This window comes from Staurois parvus, unplaced genomic scaffold (assembly GCF_062004578.1).
Source record: "Staurois parvus isolate SC_StPar_1 unplaced genomic scaffold, SC_StPar_1.0 ptg000902l, whole genome shotgun sequence".
Classification (NCBI taxonomy): Eukaryota; Metazoa; Chordata; class Amphibia; order Anura; family Ranidae; genus Staurois; species Staurois parvus.
The window spans coordinates 268,807-286,716 of record NW_028318698.1 but is presented as its reverse complement, the minus strand read 5'-3'; the positions used below and the strand labels follow the sequence as shown (position 1 = coordinate 286,716).

The 17,910-nt window shown below is 44.1% G+C and overlaps 1 protein-coding gene across 7 annotated transcripts in view; it reads right to left on the bottom strand.

Annotated features, from left to right (window-relative positions):
* Positions 1-17,910, bottom strand: part of LOC149442204 (phosphorylase b kinase regulatory subunit alpha, skeletal muscle isoform-like) — a 326,068-nt gene that overhangs the window by 223,690 nt on the left and 84,468 nt on the right. For 4 of the 7 annotated variants that reach the window (XM_089656369.1, XM_089656371.1, XM_089656375.1 and 1 more), the window contains 2 exons: positions 14,576-14,776; positions 7,786-12,213 (listed from right to left, as the gene is read on the bottom strand). In XM_089656369.1, coding sequence (XP_089512495.1) covers positions 12,040-12,213; positions 14,576-14,776 — 375 coding nt within the window. In that variant the 3' untranslated portion in view covers positions 7,786-12,039. Of the gene's footprint in view, positions 1-7,785; positions 12,214-14,575; positions 14,777-17,910 lie in introns of those variants that run through there. The other 3 variants (XM_089656373.1, XM_089656374.1, XM_089656370.1) reach the window with 1 other exon arrangement.

The following is a 17,910-nucleotide window of genomic DNA, read 5'->3' as shown; positions in this document are numbered from 1 at the left end:
ATAGAAATGCATGTCTCAGTGTTACAATACACTTACCATTCGATTTTTTGACTGAACATTTCTTTGTTAGTGGGAAAACATTCAATTCACCAGGGGGGGGGGGGGGGTTAGGTTTGGGTAGATACCTGTCTCTGGGGGATTTTGGTTGGGGCAGATTCCTGTCACCCAGGAGGGTTAGGTAGAGGTAGATACTTTTCAACCCAGGGGTGGGGCTAGGTTGGGGTAGATACCTTTCAACCCAGGGGTGGGGCTAGGTTGAGGTAGATACCTTTCAACCTGGGGGTGGGGTTAGCTTGGGGTAGATACCTTTCAACTTGGGGGTGGGGTTAGGTTGGGGTAGATACCATTCAACCCAGGGTTAGGGTATGGTTGGGGTAGATACCTGTCAACCTGGGGGGGTTAGGTTGGATAGCTACCATTCAACCTGGGGGGGGGGTGGTTAGGTTGAGGTAGATACTGGTCAACCCAGGGGGGGTTAGGTTGGGGTAGATACCTGTCAACCCGGCGGGGGGGTTAGGTTGGTGGAAATACCTGTCAACCCAGAGAATTAGGTTGTTGGAGATACCTGTCAACCTGAGGGGTTGGGTTGGTGGTGATACCTGTCACCTGGGGCATTGACTTGGTGGATATGCCTGTGACCTGGATTGCATGAGATTTGTGGAGATACTTGTCCTGTGATCCAGGGGATGAGGTTGGTGGAGATGTCTGTTATCCAGGTGGTTAGGTTGGTGGAGATGTCTGTGACCTGGGGGGATAGGTTGGTGGACATGCCTTTAAGCCAGAGGTGGTTAAGTTGCTGGGTATATCTTTGATCCGGGCGGTTAGGTTGGTTGAGAAACTATGATCCAGGTTGGTGATGTCTGTGACCCGGGTGGTTAGGTTGGTGGAGATACTGTATGTGTAACCTGGGCAGTGAGGTGGGTGGAGATACTTGTGACACGGGGGGGTTAGGTTGCTTGGGATACCTGTGACCTGGGTGCTTAGGTTGCTTGGGATACCTGTGACCCGAGGGGTTAGGTTGGTGATGTTTATAACCTGGGCAGTGAGGTTGGTGGAGATGCCTGTGACCTGGGGGGTGAGGTTGGTGGAGATGCCTGGGACCCGGGGGATCAAGTTGGTGGAGATGCCTGTGTCCTGGGGGGGGGGGGGGTCAGGTTGGTGGAGGTGCCTGTGACCTTAGCTGATAAGTGTGCTGAGAAATGTTTTTATTTTGTGATGTGCAAAGGCCTTCTTTGTGCGCCTTACTGCAAAGGCTATATATAGATTGGGGAGGCTGCCCTATGCATGCAAAGCTTGCTGGCTAAATTTGGCATAAGGACACACTGGATGCCTCCAGCTGCCATGGTGCTCTTGCTGGGCGTCCCATGCAATCTTGAGCCTTTAAGGGGTGGGCTCTCTTCGTACAAGCCAGCCCTTAATCTAGCCTCTGCTATATGTGCTCCAACTTGGGGACTCTCAAAACTATAGAGTTAGGACTGTAGTATACAAAGGAGGCTTGGCGAGGCACTGCGGCTTCCACATCAGGCATCCATTTAGCATAGCAGTAACTGGTTAGGACTTCTGCCTGTCAGTACTCGGGTCATCAGTTTGAATCCCAACCACAGCCCCACCTCACTGGAGTTTGCATGTTCTCCCTGTGCAGGTTTCCTCCGGGTACTCCAGTTTCCTCTCACATTCCAAAGACATGCTGGTAGGTGAATTGCCTCCTCTCTAAAGTGGACCTTAGAATGTACACCCCTTGAGGGGTAGGGACTGATGTAAATGTACAATATATATGTAAAGCGCTGCGTAAATTGATGGTGATATATAAGTACTTATAATAATCTATTCTTTTAGATGTTATCAATGGAACCCAACATGTTCTTCCAGTAGGGTTTCCCTCGTATCAAGCAGGGAGTATCCAAACTGCAGCCCAATGGCCAAACCCAGCTTCCTGCTCGATTTTAGGCTGCCCTCTGAGGTAAGAGGGGACACTTCTACAAACCCGGATGCAGGGATAGACTGATGGAAGGGCACTTTGCTGGGGACTCTGAAGGAGTTGTTTTTTAATTGCTATGATATATCTGAGTTCTCCCCTACAAGTAAAATGTGTTCCTTTAAATTTGATTTGCTCACTTTTAAAATTGATTTTTCAGCCCATATCGGTTTGTAAAATATACTATATTGCCCTCATACTGAAACATTTGGAGACCCCCTTTTTGCGAGTGAGCACAAAACCGTAATAAATATATTTGAGAATAGAACTAAGAAAAAAAGTTGGTACAAGATTAGTCTGCAAATTCACATTGTAAACCAGAACATTGATCTTCTATTATTTGGCCCCTTAAGTCCTACTCGACCCCTTCAATCTGGCCCCTTCTGCAGGTATAGCTATATAAAACAGTAAAAAACAATTATACACTGTGTCACCGTGCTGTGCACATGCTTAGTTGCTCATTAGTTTGCAGAAAAACAGACAGTACAATGCTGCAGAGGCCGGTCAGCTGCCAGCCTACACTTTTACTGCTGCTCACAGGCTCTGGACTTTAGCAAAATGGCTACCACTGGCAAGATGAACCAAGAATAATGCTGGAGGGCAATTTGCAGCACACACTAAGTTGTCATGGGTAAAGTTCTGCTTTAAATATACAATGGGATGCAGGGTGGCAAGCTGTGAGTGGTGGTGCTGGGTTTGTGGGTGGGTGGTGCTGGGTAACTGAGGCTAGAATTTCCATACCAAACGCTCTGCTCGGCTCACACAACATTCTTGGCTGCTAGGACACAGGCGACTGCCTGCACTATAACTACCAATAATGCTGTGTGGCAGGGGCTGCTTGCATCATAGCAACCAGTTAGTTCAGCCCTCTGGCCACCCAGCATCATTGGTTTTTAGAATGCAGATGGTTGCCTGCACCACAGCAACTAATGGCACTGTGCAGCAGGTGATGCCAGCATCCTTACAACCAATGGCGTGCTAGCTACCAATGAAATTGTGCAGGCTCTGCCACACAGTGCCATTTGTTGCTAGCATGAGGTCAGCTCCTTTTAGAGTCACTTATCATATGGTGTAGAACAGGGAAACAGTGCGAACCATCAGGGGGTGGAACAGGAAAACTAGGTGCAAGCCACCAGGGGGTGGAAGAGGGGAACTTGATAAGAGCCACCAGGGGGTGGAACAGGGGAACTGGGTGCAAGCCATCAGGGGGTGGAACAGGGGAGCTGGGTGAGAGCCGCTAGGGGGTGGTACGGGGGAACTGGGTGCAAGCCATCAGGAGGTGGAACAGGGGAGCTGGGTGAGAGCCGCTAGGGGGTGGAATGGGGCAACTGGGTGCAAGCCATCAGGGGGTGGAACAGGGGAGCTGGGTGAGAGCCGCTAGGGGGTGGAATGGGGCAACTGGGTGCAAGCCATCAGGGGGTGGAACAGGGGAGCTGGGTGAGAGCCGCTAGGGGGTGGAATGGGGCAACTGGGTGCAAGCCATCAGGGGGTGGAACAGGGGAGCTGGGTGAGAGCCATCAGGGGGATGGAACAGGGGAGCTGGGTGAGAGCTGCTAAGGGTTGGAACGGGGGAACTGGGTATGAGCCATCATGAGGTGAAAAATGGAAATTGGGTGTGTTGTGAGTGGAGCAGGGGAACTGGGTGCAAGCTCTCATGAGGTGGAATTGGGGAACTAGGTGAGAGCCATCAGGGGGTGGAACTGGGTGTGACCTGTCAAGGGGTACAACAGGGGAACTGGGTGCAGGCTGCAAGAAGGTAAAACAGGGAAGTTGGTATGAGCCATCGAGAGGTGGAAAAGGGGAACTGAGTCGTCAGGGAATGGAACAGGGTGCAACCTATCAGGGGGTAGAACGGGAACTGGGTGCGAGTCCTCAGGGGGTGGAACTGGGGAACCGGGTGATAGTTGTCAGGGGTGGAATGGGGAAACTGGATACGAGTAGTTGACTTGCCCCCCCCACCCCACCATATGGCTAGGGCTAGAGCTCGTCTAGGGGCATGCGCCTGTACCAAAGATGAGCACGGTCAGTGAATGCCGGATAAAGTCTCACGTGACCATTTTCCAAGCTTCTCCTGTCTTCTGAGTGACGAAGTTCGATGAGACTTCTTTTCTACCAGAAGTGTGCCAATTCCTGGCAGGGTTGGGAACATTGCAGACAATGGAAAATGTAACTTGGGTTGGACTATGTTATACTTTGTTCTGAATATTTACTGTTTTGTCATCTTGTCCTGCAGGATTCTGATCACACATGGTGTACTAAAAAAGAGAGATCTGCTCAGTTTGATATAACTGAGACTGATTACTTATAAATGGGTTTGTAAGGCATGTCTATGGGAGAAGGTCACATAAGGACAATGGTGTTTGGGTGAGTCGAGGAGGAAGGGAATTTGGGCAATATTACAGATGGGGAGTGGCTGTGTGAAAGTGCATGGTTGCAGATGTAGGACAGGGCAGGCTGGTGGTTTGGTGAGAGTGCAGGGATCCTTGGAAGGAATAATTCTGCATTGTTGGTGTCATTGGGAGGAATAGTGTTCAATCATTTATATCAGTGTGAGAACTAGTGCTTCATCATTGGTGTCATTGGGAAGAATTATGCTCAATTTTTGGTGTCAGTGGAAGGAATCATATCCCATAGTTGCCGTTGATGGAATAGCACTCTATTGTTGGTATCAGTTGGAGAAATTATGCTCCACTGTTGGTGTTAGAGAAAGGAATGATGCCTCATTGTTGTTGTTGTCATCAGGGGAAGGTATAGTGGCCCAAGGGCCAAATAAAGAGCCACATCTGGCCCAAGGGAGGCAGTCTGGAGACCACTACCCTAAAGGAACAGACCTTAATTGCAGCTCAGCATAATACACTGTGATTTTTTGGTGTCATATGGAAGAATAGGAGCCAGGTCTGGTTTTCGGTTCCCAGGGGTGAATTCAGCAGCCAATTCAGAATGAATGGGCTACCTTAACACAAAAACTATCATTGTGCTGGGGATAATGCACTGCAGCAAATCACAATGGTGTGAAGGGACACTTAGTTCTTCACTCTTACAGAGCTTTGAGCGGTAGCACAGAGAGCATTCTCAGCTGGAGCCAACTGCTAGAGCGAAGCTCTTATCTACTACAGTGTATCCAAAATCTCCCTGGTAAAAATTTAAGTAGAGATAGACCACAAAACAACTGCCAAAAGTTCTCACCATTTTGTAGTTTTGCTTCCTGATGTGCCCTCCTAACAGGGCACAAAGGAAATCTCTTCAAAATGAGAGATAATCCTATTTTTACTAGATCGAAACCCAAAAACAAGGATGTAATATATTTCAATTTACAAGTCTCAAGATGGGTTGGCTGCACTTATTTTTTTTCTGGCTTCTTTCCCCATTTTCAAATGCTGATTGTCCAAATCACACTTCCTCTCCTTGGAAAGAAAAAAAAACAAAAAAAACAATTTGCTCCCCATTCCTCACTCACTGTGATGATGGCTTAGAGATGACCCCATCATGTAAAGTTGTAAAGGTTGCTGCTATTTGTACAGCTTCTCTGCAGAAAAGAATGGGGTCACAGCATACATGCACACCAAGAAGACCCTAAGAAGGGTGTTTTTTTTTTTTTTTTTGTGGCCTAAAGGATGTGCGGGTGGCACAGTAAATAGTGTTAGATTCGGGCTAAAGATATTGATTTAGGTGGGATGTGATGGTACAGTTGTCAAGTTATAGCAGTTTCCACAGGCTTTATAAGATTATAGTGTTTGTCTATTGGAATTTGTGCCCATTGAGCAAAAAGAATATTTGTGAAGTCAGGTACTGATGTTGAATGAGAAGAGCTGGCTCACAATTGGCATCCTAAAAAGTACTCATTCAGTAGGGTTGAGATCAAGTAAGGATGTTGAACGAAAAAAACAAATTCCAAAGATGTTCAAGCAGGGGAAGGCTAGGTATTGACGTTGGCTGGTAAGATCCAATCCCAAAAGTATGCAGTAGAGTTGAGGTCAGGGTGCTGTAGAAGTCAGTTGAGTTCCTCCACACCAAACCATGTGTTGATGGAGCTGGTTTTGTACACAAAGAAACAATCACGCTAGAAGAGAAATGGGGTCTTCTCCAAACAGTTACCACAATCTCTCAATTGTCAAAAATGTCCTGTTAGGCTGTAGCATTACCAGTAATCTGCCCTGGAAGCACTCAAATTCAATCATTTGGCGGGGAGGTCGACATCCATTGGTCATAAGCTGTGCATTATGTTCAGGAGTATTCATACACACATTGAGGGGAATTTACGAAACCTGGAGCAGCTGTGTAGAGTAACCAATCTCCTGCTATCTTCCCCTTGTACACATAACCTTTGAAAATGAAAGCTAGAAGCTGATTGCCATGCACAGCTGCTCCAGATTCTGTGTATGCCAGTCTTCATAAATTCCCCTCATTATATTTAGGGTTCATTTTGTTTTTATTTTAATCACAAAGAAGACAGTATTAGATCAAGCACAAATGAAGGAATTAATTTTCTCTGTTTCTATGGTACAGAAAGCATTTTTCGTGTTGCCGAATCATCTCCTCCATAGTCGTCCTCTTATGCCAAGAGATGAAATCTGATTCTCATGTATAAAAATAGAGGTAAGGGAAACACATAAACCGATGTTACATAACCAAATATTGCTATTGTTAATGGGATATGATAGAAAGACCATTTTTAAATTATATAGATCAGGTGTTGTAAGAATCATATGGCACTAATAGAAAGGAACAAGAACACAAAAAAGGGCCAATTGTAAATAACTAGAATGAATAATTTGAGATAGGTCAATGCAAACCTAGACTTGGCCCATTCAGAGCAAAGCAATAGGTTTGCTTTGAGAACCCCCAACAGCAGATATCTGCCTTTTATGTGCTCTCCCCCATCTCCATTCAGAGCAAGGAGCTAAAGGACATACTCAATATTCAAAGGTAGGGCTATAGTAGGGGTGTTAACACCCAAGGCAGCCAATTTTGCTGACTACCCACCCATTTTTGGTTTGCCGGAAGCTTGAGGCCCAGGCCACACAGCATCATTGGTGGTTATGGTGCAGGGGGTCACCTGCACCATAAAAACCAATGAGACTGTGCAGCCTGGGGCTCAACATACACCAAGTACTGAGTGCATGGGTATGGCAGTGGTTGTCAACTTATGAGCTAAAGGGGGCCTCAAGCATGGCCCCTGACATCACCAAATTTCTGCATATATTGTTCAATATACGTAATGCTTGAGAGAACTGTCAAAACTGCAGCCCTAAAAGAGGAAATGAGGGTCAGAGAGTAAGGACAGGCTACATTGTTGACCTGGGATATGCTGCAGCAGAACATACGAAACTAGTAACATTTTACATGGGCCTAGTAGAGAGCAATGCTAATACCCTAATCAATGTTCCCACTACAGACTTCTGAGGTCCCAGGGCCACACATCATATACCAAAAGCATGTGGCCCTCTGGCCACAGGTTGGGCACCAGGAGGGTATGGACACACTAACCTCCACCGTGCTGCCTGATGTGGCTTCCACAGTTGGGCTCATGGATGGCAGAGCTCTGCTCCAGGGTATGAAAGAGCGTGAAACTAGGCTAGGCCAATCTAACAGAAACTCCAGCGACTTGTAGCTTCTCATCTTTCATATATAAGCTACGAGAATTACTTCAAAGTCTAATCTCCTTTGTTTTATAAATTATTGTGATAAGGTCGGGCTGTTAAAAAAAGAAAAGGACCGCTTTAAATGGACCTCTATGAGTCAGCCTACACAGCAAAAGCAAACCACACCTGTTCATTTCTTAAATTTTTTAAATAAAATAAATAAAGACACAAATTTCCAATACTGTATTTTTGTTTTCAGGAATAATAAAAACTGTTAGCAAGAGAATCTTTTTTTACGGCAGGTTCACATTATAGAAACGAAGTCCAGATGCGCTCTGGTGTGTTTTTTATGCATTTAAGTTAATTTTTTCCCCTATAATTTTCTTCAATTTAAATAGGGACATGTGCGATCGGATGCATTTTACTGCATTCCAGTACAGTTCTGTGCAGAAAAAGTGTAACCTGTTCAACTTTTTTTTTTCTGCCACCAGAACGCGCTGGAACTGCAAGCATTGATGTGAACTATGACATTGACAACCATATCACCTACTTTCTGTGCATTTTGGATGCAGGAAAAAAAAAGCAAATGCAAATGCATGTAGTGTGGACTGGCCCTTAACCTCCCTGGCGGTATTCCCAAGTGTAGCTCGGGGTAAAGTTTCAGTACCACAAGCGGTAACCCCAAGCTACACTTGGGGATACCATGCGGCGCTGCTCCGCAATCCCTCGATCACTTACCTTGTCCTGCGCTCCCGCGATGTCCCTCCTGCAGTGTTTTCAGCAATGTAATCTGGCGGATGCCAGCATCTGTCTTCTGGGTCCCGTCCCCTGCGAGCGTCGGGACGTACGGGGACGGAACGGCAGGAATTTGAAAATGACAAAAAGTGACATTCACTAAAATCACATAGTAAAACATTACTGTATCAAACCATTTCACATACATTTTGCCCCTACTGCTTTGTCCTGTGCCCTGCCTGCATTTTTACGGTTCTTATTGCCTGGAAACTGAGAAATGTCAATAGCGTCCAAAAAGTGTCCCTTTAGGTCAAAAGTGGTTTTAGACCAGCTAGAGAACATCGATAGTAAATCAGAACCACTTGCAGAATTGAGTGATAATGATTCGTGGGGAAATTCGTCATCAGACACTGAAAACAATTTTGCGACTTTGCTCAGTGATGTGCGAACTTGGCGCTCTATTTCAAATTTCTGTGTTTTTGGATTGATTATATTATTGAATTAAATTTATTATTATATTCTTATTTTTCATGATTATTTATTAAATTATAATTTATGATTTTGTGTTTCAAGTTTTATCCTACCCGGGATGTTTACTAGACTCTTGTTCGGACAGATTTCAGTGAGTTATTCCTAAGAATTATAGGCCTACAATATAAAACGCCAAATTTCCATGCAAAATAATGGTATCGCTTTCAGCACCAAAAATCTGAAATAATCATACCGCCAGGGAGGTTAAAGTTTAGTTACACCTGTGAATGTAATCACTATACAGTAAATCTGATTGTGTGCGTTAAGCTTTGAAATGTTTTATGCACAGTTTGTTATAGTGTATGTCTGGGCAAAATAAAAATTAAAAAAAAAAATACCATGTAAGAAATATATGCACATCTCCAAGTACAGAAAAAAAAATGGCTGATCACGTGGTAAAAGGCCGCTGTGATTGGCCTTTTACCACATCACGTGATCAGCTGTGTCCGGAGAGCGCGTTCTGGGAGGACGTCATATGACGCCCTCCCAGAACTGGCCGGCCACAGTGTAGCCGTCATTTGGCTATCTACGGTTGGCAAGTAGTTAAAGTTAGAGAGAGGTAGGTGTGCGTGTAGAGAGAGGTATATATATATATACACACACATGCATACATACACGCACACACACACACACACACACATACATATATATATATATACACACACACACACACACACACACACACACACATACATATATATATATATATACACACACACACACACACACACATACATATATACACACACACACACACACACACACACACACACACACACACATACAAATATATATACACATACACACACACACACTTTTTGTTTAAGTTTTTGCACAGACATGCTCAGGCAACCATACTCAGCATGTCATATGAAGATATGGTTGCCTGTGCCTCCCATTCAGTAGATCATCAACTTGCCTTTACTGCTCTGTTGTTGCCGTCAGTGCTGACCAAAGTCTCTACGTGGCTGCCATTTTTATTTAAGGACTAGCAGCCACCAGCTGGAGACACTATGAATCTATATATGAAGTACAATCATCAAAATATAACACAGAAAACATATATTTGATTAAGACTCACATTTTACAACTTTAGGAACATAATAATTTAAAATGCGTACTAACAAAAAACAAAATATTCCCTTCAAAAGAATCATCCGATGGAACACTATTTAGATTCTATAGATTGTAATTTAACTTAAAATTCTATATACTTGTACAATGATAACAGTGCAATTGTCTACTATCTCTGACCACTATTGCTTTTTTCGAGGGATTTGGCTTTCCTTTCCAGAGAAGGATGAAATGATAAACACTGCAATGTACAGTATATATTTGAAAGTGCAACAATAATAGCTGTACTTTACAATACATTGATACTATAATTATTTGAAATCAAAATGAAATGTGGTTTTTGCATGCATTCTGTACAAATGGGGGCAAAATTGAATGTTGTTAGGTTATTTTGCCATTTTCTCCCCAGACTGAATGTTATTCATTCAAATAGAATAGAGTGAATCAGGAAATTAGTGTACTATGGCCAGTAAACGGAGCTTCTCATAGGAAATATTATTTATTATGATTGTGATCTAGTGGCCATAATGCAGTATTTTCCCATTCTATTTTTTATGACTAAATGACATTTGTCCTGGAGAGAATATAACCTAACCAACATTCAATTTTTCTATCATTCAAATATATGCAGTTTCACGAGCTCTCGATCTCCTTTTTTTACACCCCTAGGTAGTTCAAACAACACACGAGAAAGCCAAATGCTTTTCTTGCAACCTTTAAGCTCTTTTGCTTAAGCATATGTCTGCACAATCCAAACCCGAAAAAAAAAAAAAAAATTATATATATATATATATATATATATATATATATATATATATATATATATAAAAATAAAAACACACCATATTTTTCCCTCCTTAAGAGGCACTTTTTTCCCCAATAAAATGGGGGGGAAATGTCTGTGCGTCTTATGGAGCGGATATGAAACGGCCCTCGTCGTCGTGTTAGAACACCGGGCCGGCTCTTCTGCTCCTCTGTCTTACCTGTTCCTTGGTCCAGGGGTGTCGGCATCTTTAGTGTGGGTACTCGACTGTGACAGCTTGCGGCTTTACAGCCGGGTGCCCACTGAGCATGCGCAAGAAGCGCTGCACTATGTGAATGTCCCCGTAGTATTCTGGGACCTATCACATTCGGGTACCCACTCCCCAAAGGTCCGCAGTCTCTGGTCATCTCCTGTACTATGTCTGCAGTCTATTGGTTCAGAATATTTTTTTTTTCTTGTTTTCCTCCTCTAAAACTTAGGTGCGTCTTATGAAGCAAAAAATACGGTGTGTGTGTTTAACAATGATGCAAGTACAGTGAAACACCTGAAGTCCAACAATCTGACAGCCCTGCTGCCTTTACTGCACTGAAATCCCAAGCAAGCAAAAAAAAAAAAAACCACCAAAAAAAACCCACCAAAAAAACCCACAAGATATAAATAAGAAAATTTATTGGAAATTAGAAAAAAAAAAAATAAGGTGCGACCCGGTGAACCACTTGCTTTATTTTCCTGTTGTCACTTTATGTTAAGCAGTGTTGTTAGCCCTGCCTAGTTTTCTGCTGGCCTAGAGAGCATCTCCCTTTTATGTTGTGGAGATGAAGAAAGTGGGAAGGCTTCTGTTGTATGACCAAGGAGAGCTAGGCAGGGCTGACAACACAACTTAGAATTTCAGTGCAGCCGAGCAAGTGTTGTCAGCTCATTACAGGAAGTTAGGTGCCCACCGGATTTCTTGTAGGATCATCACATATAATTTTCTTGTACTTGTAACATTTAAAGGGATAATATATGAGAAATGTGCATGTATTGCAAATATTACCATTTTTTTTTTTTAATTTTGCCCGGACATACACTTTAAAACATGGCGTCTGCACAAGCTAGACTTTTAGCAGCGGGATACTAGAGCCAGGCTTCTGCTGATGTGAGCCAGTCCTATTAGACTCCATCATGAATTCTTTGCAGTCTCTCCTCTATATTGCTGTTTCTGTAAACCATATGATATTTTGGCTTGGGTTACTTGTCCAAGCAAAGTCACCGAATTTTCCTATCAGTGACCTGTAACACGCTGGAGTATGTCTCAAAAAGCAACAAGGCACAAAAAAAAAAAAAAAAAAAGGCGATTCTGGCAAAAGTGCATTTCTTGGGTGGAGACAGTCCATGTGTCACTGCATGGAACAACCGCTGTGTGGCAGAGAGTCCTGCAAGGTGATAGCCACAGATTTGGAGAGGTAAGTCATTGTGCCAAAGCGGCCACTGGGGGCGCTGTCATAGAGCAAGCAGCAGATTCCAGTTCCAGGGTCAACTTTCAGCATGGCGTCATCTGCACCGAGCACTTTCTGCCGAGAGGAGAAGCAGCAATGTGACATTAATATTATTATACAGGGATTATATAGCGCCAACAGTTTGGATTGGGAGGGCCCTGACCATGAGAGCTTATAATCTAAAAAGGGCGTGGCACTGTTACTGGTGCCATGTTTAGATCTACAAACTGGGAGAGGAAAATTAGAATTTAACCCTTTAACTGCCATGGTGGCCACAGGGGGTTTTTACACACACTGCAAGTTGCTGAAATTTGGTGCATTTTGCTGCCTGGGATCCACAGAAGCCATTTACAGCTACCCATAGAAATCAATGGCTGAAAGTGGGTGCTTGCCTAAAAAGCACACGTGTACAGGAGCACGCCTCTGGACACAAACTGGGTTTCCTCCCACGCTCCATAGACATGTAGGTTAATTGGCTCCTGTCTAAATTGGCCCTAGTATGTATGCAAGATCTTAGCTCTGGGGTTGGCAACCCGTTGATCACGGACTACCTGTCGATCGTGGGCAGATAACAGGTAGACCGCGAACAGATCCCTCTCCCCCGCTGCTGCTGTCATTCTCAGTGCACAGCGGAGAGCAGAAGATAGCACAGCCCAGGACGGAGGGCAGGGGGAGGAGCTGGCCACATGAACTAGTCATAGGAACCCGCAGGTGATTGGTTGCTAGGTTGGTTCTAGCTTGTTAATATGAAAAGTTAGTTTGGCCAGCTCCACCTCCCGACCTCCGTCCGGAGCCGTGCTGTCTCCTGCTCTCCCCTGTGAAGAGAGAATGAGGCTGGCAGAAGACATTTGGGGGGGGGGGGGGGGCAGAGGACACTGCTATGGGCAGTGGCTTTCCCAGCAAGTGGCAGGAAAACCCTGATCTCCAGGAATTCAGCATTCCAATGATCCCCTTTTTTTGTCCTCATGGAGCAACTAAAGGCTAGCATTTCCTCCTCGCCCTCCCACAAGCGTACAGCTGCTGCAGGAGGAAAATCAAACTGGATCGGTTCTAGTAAACACTTCCCCCGCTGCCCCTACCGTCCTTGTTCCTCCTTCTCTCTGCTGCCTGGCCCCTCCCCCAAGTGGTCCCCTTTCACAACAGGACTCTTAAAGAAATTGTAAAAAATATTAAAAAAATAAAAATGTTAATATAAAAACTACTGACACCAGCCTCTGCCCTACTGACACTGTCCACTGCTCTGCTGACTGACACTGTCCATTTTTAAGGTAGGATAAGTTTGAACTTTTACAGTGACGTGTTATTTTTTCTACATTTTCCTTGCTATTTATTTAGGCCTTGCTAGTTAATTTTTTTTTTTTTTAAATGGCGCTGAACCCCAGGAATCTTTGAGAGGTGGAGATCTACCTGAACAACATGAAAGATCAAAGGTTGCCTACCCCTGCCGTAGATTGTAAGCTCCTCGAGGGCGGGGATTAAGGTGAGTGTACAATGCGTAAAAGTGCTGAGTATATTGACAGCATATAGTGAATATATAAATCAGTGTTTCTCAAACAGCACCCTTTGGTGCTGTCTGGGTACCCCCATAGTGCTGAAGGCACAGAGCCCAGTTTGTGACGGAGGGACTCTCTGGTGAATAGTGGGCTTTGATTTCATAGGGTAATCATGTATAAGGGGCCTCTGATGTAACATGGCATATGTAGGGGGGACTGACAGAATGGGAGGCCTCTAGTTTGAGGGGGGGGGGCTGTAAATGAGGGCTTTAATGTGGAGGGGATCTCTGATGCGATGGGTGGCCTCTGATGTGTCAGAGGGTCTTTAACTGGATGGGGGCTCCAATGTGATGGGGGACCTCTGATGTGAAGAGGGGTCCAGTGTGATGGAGGTGGTCTCTGATGTGATAAGTAAAATAGGAGGGATGGGACAGAATGGGAGGCCTCTAGTGTGATCTGGTACATCTGATGTGACGGGGGACTCATGCATAGGTCTGACGTGATGGGGGGGCCCCCTAACGTGATGGGGGCGACCCCCTTCTGATGTGATGGAAAGACCTCTGATGTGATGGAAGGGACACCCATGGATAAGTACCTGTAATAAATAAATTTCAGCTGATGTTGCTTTCCTTTGTTTTTTTTGTTTTTTTAAATCTTGAAGCTTTCTTCAAATATAATTAGAAATGTTATTTACTGTTGTTGTAGGCAGGTTTGTGTGTGTGTTGTTTTTTTCACATTGCCTGTATTCTGGAAAAGGAGGAGGTTAGGCTCTTTGTATTTCCCCTCCACTTCCAGGGATTAAAATATTTATGGATGTCATTCTGCTTTAAAAATGAATAAAGTCCACAGCAATTAACACTGATATACTCCTTGCAGTTGACTGCACACAACATAAACTGGATGTAATCTATTATACATAGGATGGGAAGAGAACGGCTCCTCACCTGCTCTTGGCAGAAAAGCTCATTAGCGATGCGAACAATCTTCTCCACATGGATGATTCCCCCCACACTCTGTATATCCACATCAGCAAGAATGGTCAGGACCAATATGGCTTCCACCAACAGCTGGCGGTATTCTGGCTGAGGCACGCGGTTCAAGACAGACTCCACATGTGCTGAAAATTTCAGCTCGCCCGGCGTCATCTATAATTTGCAAAATGCAATTTAAATACACTACAAAACTGTCCAAAAACTTCAATGGTTTAAAGAGACCCTGTCCACACATCATTCATTTTAAGCAATAATTCTCCCATATGATTATATATGCATTTCATTTATTTTAGCCAGTTGCCGCCCAGCCACAGTACATTTACTGTGGCAGAGCGGCACGGGCAGGCTGGATCATGTCCATGTACCCCATGCAGCCTGTTCCAGGTAAGGGGCGTGCAGTGGTGGACACAGCAAATTACAAAAACTGTTAACTGGGTATCATAGGATTACTGATTGGTCATAGCGATCGCATGATTACAAACTAAACAGTCATGAATAGTTTCCATTCCTGTTTCCTTAGTGTTGTGAAGCTGTGATTGGCTCAGAGCTATCACATGGTACCTGGCTACCTGTACCATATGATCAGTATGTCAACAACGAAGCTGTCATGAACGTTAACCCATTCATGACAGCTAAAACTATACTATTGCTTATAACAGTGAACTTTACTGCAATAACAATGTAAAAAAAAAAAAATCTGTGATCACTTTGGTGACACTGAACTACTCTGATAGGATGCAAGAGAAAAAAAAAAGTAAACACGGGAAAAAAAATATCAAGACACTGCTCTGCACTGGTGACAGTATGTAAAAAAAAAAAGTTTTCTTAATTTTCCCAAAAAAGTGACAAAGAATTACAACTAAAACTCACCATGCCTCTTACTAAAATACCTCAGACTGTCTACTTTAAAAAAAAAAAAAAAAAAAAAAAAAAAAAAAGAGTCATGTTTTTCAAACATATATCCCATAGTTTGTGGACACTATAACTTTTACACAAACCAATCAATCAATATACACCTATGGGGAAGACATGTAGCAAAATACTGTTTTCCTAAATTAGGGAATAAATTTGATTTTATTGGATTCGTTTTATAACAAAGTTGAAAATATATTTTTTATTTTTCAATTTTGTTTTTTCGTTTATATATTACAAAATAAGAAAAAACCCAGTGGTGATCCAATACCTCAAAAGGAAGATCTATTTATGTGAAAAAAAAAATTATATAAAAATGTATTTTAGGTATAGCGTTGCGTGAATGCGCAATTGTCAGTTAAAGTAGCACAGTGCTGAATAGCAAAAAAAATGGCCTGGTCATGAAGGGGGTAAAACCTTCCGGAGGTCAAGTGGTTAAACATGTTTTTTTCCTAGTGCAGACATTGCAAAGCCCGGAGACTGCTGAGTGCCGCCATCTTGGAGTGATGTCAGCAGCCCCAGGTGCTGGGCCATCACAGGCAGTATGATACTCTTAGAAAAAGAGAGGGCTATGATGTGAAGGGAGGGAGGGGGCTGTGCTAGCGCTCCTGAAGAAGTCAACTTTGCAAGTAAGTTTAGAGGCATGCTGCAAGTGATAAAAAGGGATCCGGTCACCAAATCATTAATTTGATAAATCATTTCCCCATTGGATGATATGCACACTTTACACAAGCATGTTAGCATCTGTGTCCATGTACACATAGAGGCATTTAGAGGAGTTTGGTGGCAGAAAAAAAAAAAAAAAAAAAAAAAACAAAACACTGCCAGTGCGTCCAGGAGCAGCGGTGTTTTGGCAGGAAAAAACACAAGTGAATGCTAGGCGCGTTTAGCGCTTGGGCTTCGAAGAGAGTTTGCAAAACAACCACTGTGCACGAGGCCTTAAAATATTTTATTTTCTAGGCTTTTATCTGCATTTTTTTTTTTTTTTTTAAAGGATCCCTTTAAACATTGGGCACAAGTAAATATTGGGTAATCTAACAACCCCTTGGTGCAATGCCTCCTGGCCCTTTAAGGGGTTTGTGATGGTGGGATCATGTGATTGCCGTTATTGGCTGTCACAGCGGCCATATGATTGGAAAGCACCCAATCGCAAGTAGCGTTCGGGAGCTTTGTGATAGGCGCCGGTAACAGGACACGCACTCTCAGCATGTTTTTTTACATCTGGTACGCAAATATGCGGCCTCTCGGCGTCAAGGCCCGCACGTTCCAAGAGGCTGCATATTTGCATACCGCTGGCGCCAGGAGGTTAATCAAGCATTAAAGTGATTGTAAAGGCTCACGGTTGTATATGGTCATGCATTCTATGCATGAAGGTAAAACACCTTCTGTGTGCAGCAGCACCCCCAGCCCCCTCTCTAATATTTACCCAAGCCCCATTGGGATCCAGAGACGTACATGAGAGCCTCGGCTCTCTGGGGACCCTCCCTCCTCATTGGCTGAGATAGCAACGGGAGCCATTGGCTGTCAATCACAGCCAGGGAACCAAAGGGGAGAGAAAGGTGATAGGGTCTGTGAATGGACATGCAGAGCAGCTGCTCAGGCGTGAGCTTGCTTGGGTTCCTGCATAGACGGCTGCTTGCTCTAGGGATTTTTGGCAGGAGGGAGGGGCCAGGAGCACCAGCGGGGGACCAGAGAATAAAAGCATCAGTGCCTGGTTTGTACAAAACCATTACACAGAGCAGATAAGTATGACATGTTATTTAAAAAAAAAAAAAAAAAAAAAAAAAAAAAAAGCCTTTAACCGCTTCCCCTCCACCCTTGCTACAGGGTGGCAGGGGTGCGCAAAATCATGTATATATACACGTGATTTTGCAGTTCCGGGTAGGTGGCGCCATTTGCAGCCTCGTCTGTTAATCACTGGATCCCGGCCGGTGATTACTCGCTGGCACCCAGTGATCGCCGTGTATCACCAATGGGGGAGAGACCTGTATGTAAACAATACAGATCTCCCCACTGTCAGCTCCCGCACTCTACTTTGTATGGCTCTGCATATCAGAGCCATACAAAGCAGTGTGCTTACAGTGAAACAGACACATGGCCCACACAGTGAAACAGCACACAGTCTATCCTTTGATCACCCCAGATGTTAACCCCTTCCTGCCCAGTGCCATTAGTACAGTGCCAGTGCTTTTTATTAGCACTGATCACTGTATTGGTGTCACTGGGAATGTCAGTGACACCAAACCAGCTCCCCCCAGTGTCAGAATGCCTGCCGCAGTCCCGCTATAAGTCGCTGATCGCCGCTATTACTAGTTAAAAAAAAAATCCAGTATCTATACCGCCATTTGTAAAAGCTATAACTTATAAACCAATTA